At 42.1% G+C, this 4,869-nt stretch overlaps 1 protein-coding gene across 1 annotated transcript; it reads right to left on the reverse strand.

Moving 5' to 3' along the window:
- Positions 1 to 1,112: 1,112 nt before the first annotated feature.
- ORYCUNV1R1615 (vomeronasal 1 receptor oryCunV1R1615) lies at positions 1,113 to 2,054 on the reverse strand. Its single transcript, NM_001167302.1, is given in 1 exon segment — positions 1,113 to 2,054. A coding segment is annotated over 1 exon segment (942 nt).
- Between the last annotated feature and the right edge of the window lie 2,815 nt (positions 2,055 to 4,869).

Genomic DNA, 4,869 nt, shown 5'->3' on the forward strand with positions numbered 1-4,869 from the left:
CCACCCAGAACTGAGAGCAGACAGGATTGCTCTGTTCAGTGGTCAGACTCCAGATCTGGGACTATTGAACATGATAGAGCTGTTTGACCTGTGCTTGGACTTCTATGGATTGGAGTCCTGGCTACTCCACTTCCAATCCAGCTCCCTGCTAATATGCCTGGGAAAGCAGTGGAAGATGGCCCAGGTAAGTGGGCCCCTGCACCTACATGAAAGACCCAGAAGAATTTCCTGGGTCCTGGCTTTGGATCAACCCAGATCCAGCCATTGCAGCCATTTTGGAAATGGATAAAAAACCTCTCTCTCTCTCTCTCTTCCTTTCTCTTTCTGTAACTTTACCTCTCACAAAAAAATTTACTGCATATGGGTGAAATGATCATTTTTCCATTCAGTTGTTGTTTATAGCCATTGTCTGTATTCCCACTAAGCTAGTTAAACTTATTCTTGTTAAACTAAACTTGTTAAACTTATTCTGTGAATTAAGCCTTTTTACTGTAATTTTATTTTAAAATATTTCAAAAACTAAAAAGAAAGGGAGAAAGAAGAAAGGTGTGAGGGGAAGAGAAGGAGGGAATGTAATTTTTTCAAGATTGATTGATTATTTATTTGAAAGGCAGAGTTACAGAGAGGGAGAGGGAGAGGCAGAGAGAGGTCTTCCATCTGCTGGTTCACTCCCCAATGGCCAAAATGGCCAGGGCTTGGCCAGGCTCAGACCAGGAGCCAGGAGCTTCATCTGGGTCTCCCACATGGGTACAGGGGCCCAAGCACTTGGGCCATCCTCTGTTGCCTTCCCGGGTGCATTAGCAGGGAGCTGAATCAGAAGTGGAGTGGCAGGAACTCAGACCAGCACCCATGAGGGATGCCTGTGCTCAAGGCAATGGCTTAACCTGCTACATCACAGAGACAGGACTTGAACTGGTTGCCCTACAGGTGGCAGTTCAACCTGCTATGCCACAGTGTCAGCCCCCAGCATGTAACTCAATGTCTTATCAAGTGAATCTTCTCAACATCTGTAGATTGCTTTAACTCATCTTGTTTTATTATTATATAGACTCCACATTTCTCTACTGAGGGCACTATGAATAACACACGTAGAATATGCAGATACACACAATTTAAGTATTTCTCTTAAGTTTGGGTAATTTTATATTCCTTATCCAGGCAAGGGAGAACCTAGATGCACTGGAGTCCTGGCTCATGAGGATAAAGTGGCTGACCATTGGGAAACATGCAGCAATGAGTGTAGAGGCCTTCACCAGCCAAAAATTTGGCTTATTTAAGAAAGCAAAACACCCATGAAAGACAGAGGAAAGAGTGTAAAAAGACACAAAAGTGCTCACCAGAATGAGGGTGTTTTGAGTGGCTCTGGTCTCAGGAGCTGATTTGCAAGAAACACTGGTCCTGTGAATGTGTTGGACCTGCTGTCTGTGCCTGTGCAAGATAAATATCATGGAGCTACTGGCCCACAACATAAGCACCAGGCAGAAAACATCAGGAAATAATAACAAAATTGTATACAGTAAGTATTCTATGACATTGTTATGATCTTCAGCATAACAGAATCCATAATCTCTCCTTGTGATGTTTTTATTGCTCCATTGACCAGTCATTTTCATCGGCACCATAATATTTAGCATCATGTGCAGGATCCAGCAGAGGATATTGGAGAGGTCCATGTACTTCAGAGCTTTTGCTTTAAACTCTGCATACCTGGAGTTCCTGGGATTGATTATGATCACCTGGAAGACACTCAAAAGGGAGGTGGTGTTGATGGAGACACCCCTGCCCACTCTGTGGACATAGAAAACAAGTTTGCACTCAACATCACTGAGGGAAAAATTCATCCCAAAAGCTGCCATCGTTTGGAGCACTCCTTTAGAGAGGATGACCAAGGAGTTGGCTATTGTCAGGTGTCTGAAAATTACACCCGTGGACCTTACCCTATACCCAGTGAGGTAAAGGAAGAGATAATGGTAGAGAAGATAGAAATTTCCCAGAATTCCAACAGCAGTCTGTAATAAGTAGACCATTCCTACTATAAAATCTCTGGAGAACATTCTGTAAGTTTGAGTGACTGGAATTTTTTTTTCAAAGCCAGAGGAATCTGTATAGAAAAGCGAGGCATGGGCTACATGTATCATGTCAACTTAAATTCAATATTCTCCATTTACACTAGTTCCCACTTCGAAATAATGTGTTTTTTTTTTCATTAGTGGGCTGCCAAGAATTGAACATATGGGTAGACTTTAAAGAATACTTATAATGTACAAATCACTGAGGATACACCTGTAGCTATTCCATTATTCTTCATTATCCTGTGAGTTTGGTACTACCGTAATATTAATTCAAAGGGGAGAAGCACTTAGGCAGAGAAGAGTTAATGTTCATACCATGTTTCAGGGTAAAGTAAGGACTTGAACCTGGAAGTACAACTGAAAAAATGGCATGCATTTAAATATCATGCTATAGAACAAAGCTAGTTAGCTGCTTTCTAACTAATTTTATATTTATTTAGTTATTTTCATACATTGTCTTTTTTTGAGATTGGGGTCATTTTGTTTTATGATCATAGTTGTAGCTATTTTTAATGTATTTTTAGACCATTATCAATTCTGAAGAAAGCATTAGAGCTCTTAGTAAAATACAGATGAATGCATGAATGTGCTACAGGAGAAGCTGGAGTCACATGAATGCATAATTCATCTGATATTAGAATGGCTGCATGATACTGCAGGGCCAAAAGTGTTAGCTGGTCCACCCTGCCTTTCACCTAACACAGGCATTAACCTGATACAGCTTCTGTAAAGAAGGAAAGCTTAAATTACCTCTTCTAGCCCTGAGTATGTGAATTCTTTCAAGCCAGGAAAAACGATCAAATCAATCATAAAACCTCACCAGTGTGCATCTCAGTAGAATTGGAGAAGAGAAGTGGCAGTGGATTGTCTTTTGCTTTATTGAATGTGGCAAACACGCTGTAGTAGAATACCAAAAATGGCATGAAATTGGCTGTAAGACACAGAGACTTATTTTCTCTATTATTCTCATGATAAAACTTATGTATTTATAAAATGGTTTCCTGTGTCAAGTATTTGTGCATCCAGAGCTAATTTATAAACTATTCTTGTAGTATCTTGTTATTTTGAAAGATTTATATAATGAGTTCTGGAAATATGATCAATAACCCCAATGAAACAAACAGAAAAGCATGGCTATAGAGGCCGGCGCCGCGGCTCACTAGGCTAATCCTCCGCCTAGCGGCGCCGGCACACTGGGTTCTAGTCTCGGTCGGGGCGCCGGATTCTGTCCCGGTTGCCCCTCTTCCAGGCCAGCTCTCTGCTGTGGCCAGGGAGTGCAGTGGAGGATGGCCCAGGTGCTTGGGCCCTGCACCTCATGGGAGACTAGGAAAAGCACCTGGCTCCTGGCTCCTGCCATCGGATCAGCACGGTGCACCGGCCACAGCGCGCTGGCTGCGGCGGCCACTGGGGGGTGAACCAATGGCAAAGGAAGACCTTTATCTCTGTCTCTCTCTCTCACTGTCCACTCTCCGTGTCAAAAAAATAAAAAAGTAATAAAAAAAAGAAAGAAAGAAAAAGAATGGCTATAGAAGAACTCAGTTTTTTATGCCAAGAATAAAATAGCATATATTACAGAAATTATTGGATATTAACTGTGGGACATTAAACATTAATGTGGGATAAAACATTGTAGGATAAAAATTGTTAGTTCTAATTTTCGAATCTATACTTATCCATGAACACCTGAATAAGTAAATTGGTAGCCATTGGGAAACACTTATGAAATATATTAAAATATAGACACATGCACAACAGAACTGGTGAATACTTTATAAATTGAAATTATAGAGTCTGAGATCAATATTAGAATATTTTAAAGTAGGGGAAATATCACAGGATACATTTGAGCCTAACAGCTGTTGTCCTCACACCCATTGTTATAAAGTTCTGTTTTCCCATGTGGGCACCGATTCAAGTTCCCCCTGCTCCACTTCCGATTCAGCTCCCTGCTATGGCCTTGCAAAGCAGTGGAAGATGTCCCAAGTGCTTGGGTCTCTGCACCTGCATGGGAGACACAGAAGAAGCTCCCTGGCTCCTGTCTTCAGATTGGTGCAGTTCAGGCTTTTGTGGTCATTTGGGGAATAAACCAGTGGATGGAAGACCTTTCTCTCTGTCTCTCTCTGCCTCCCTGTAACTCTGCCTTTCAAATAAATAAATAACTCTTTTTTTAAAAAAAAGCATAGTGATACTTTCCACTGTACCCTCCCTCCCTCTTCCTTCCTTTCCTGTTTTAATTTTTATGACACACTTCAATTTACTTTATAATCAAGCCCAGAAGAATTTTTGCTCCTTGTGATCATTTACCCACACTGTTAATCGGTTTTCCTTCCTCGCAGACAAAAACAGAAAACTGACCTGACTCCTCAGTGGGAGGACAGTCGCCGAGTGTGGTGGTCACAATAGCCAGCTTCATGTGGGAGAGAGGCAATCAGGCCCCGAGATATGTTCCTGTGATTCTATGACCTCACCTTCCCCTCAGATTTGCAATTATCATTTCTCCTATAGCAGCAATGAGAATGCAAGTGTGGGATGCAGAGAATATTCATCAACAATGTTTTGTTTGATGCTAGTCACCAGAAACAATCATGAATTCCAAGTGAGTATCTCTCAAGAGACCGCTTGAGTGCTTGGGATGGGATTGTTTCTTCCTGGATCCCTGGTGGGAGACTGGGGCTGACACAGAAGTCGGCATGTCCTGTTACCTGGCAGTTGAGCAGCTGCTGGTGGAGCACCTGAGGCTCACTGGGTTCTCTGATCTCCTGAGAAGTTCTCCCCAGTTCCTTCCAATTTTCAGACC

This window comes from Oryctolagus cuniculus, chromosome 18, assembly GCF_964237555.1.
Source record: "Oryctolagus cuniculus chromosome 18, mOryCun1.1, whole genome shotgun sequence".
NCBI classification, from domain to species: Eukaryota; Metazoa; Chordata; class Mammalia; order Lagomorpha; family Leporidae; genus Oryctolagus; species Oryctolagus cuniculus.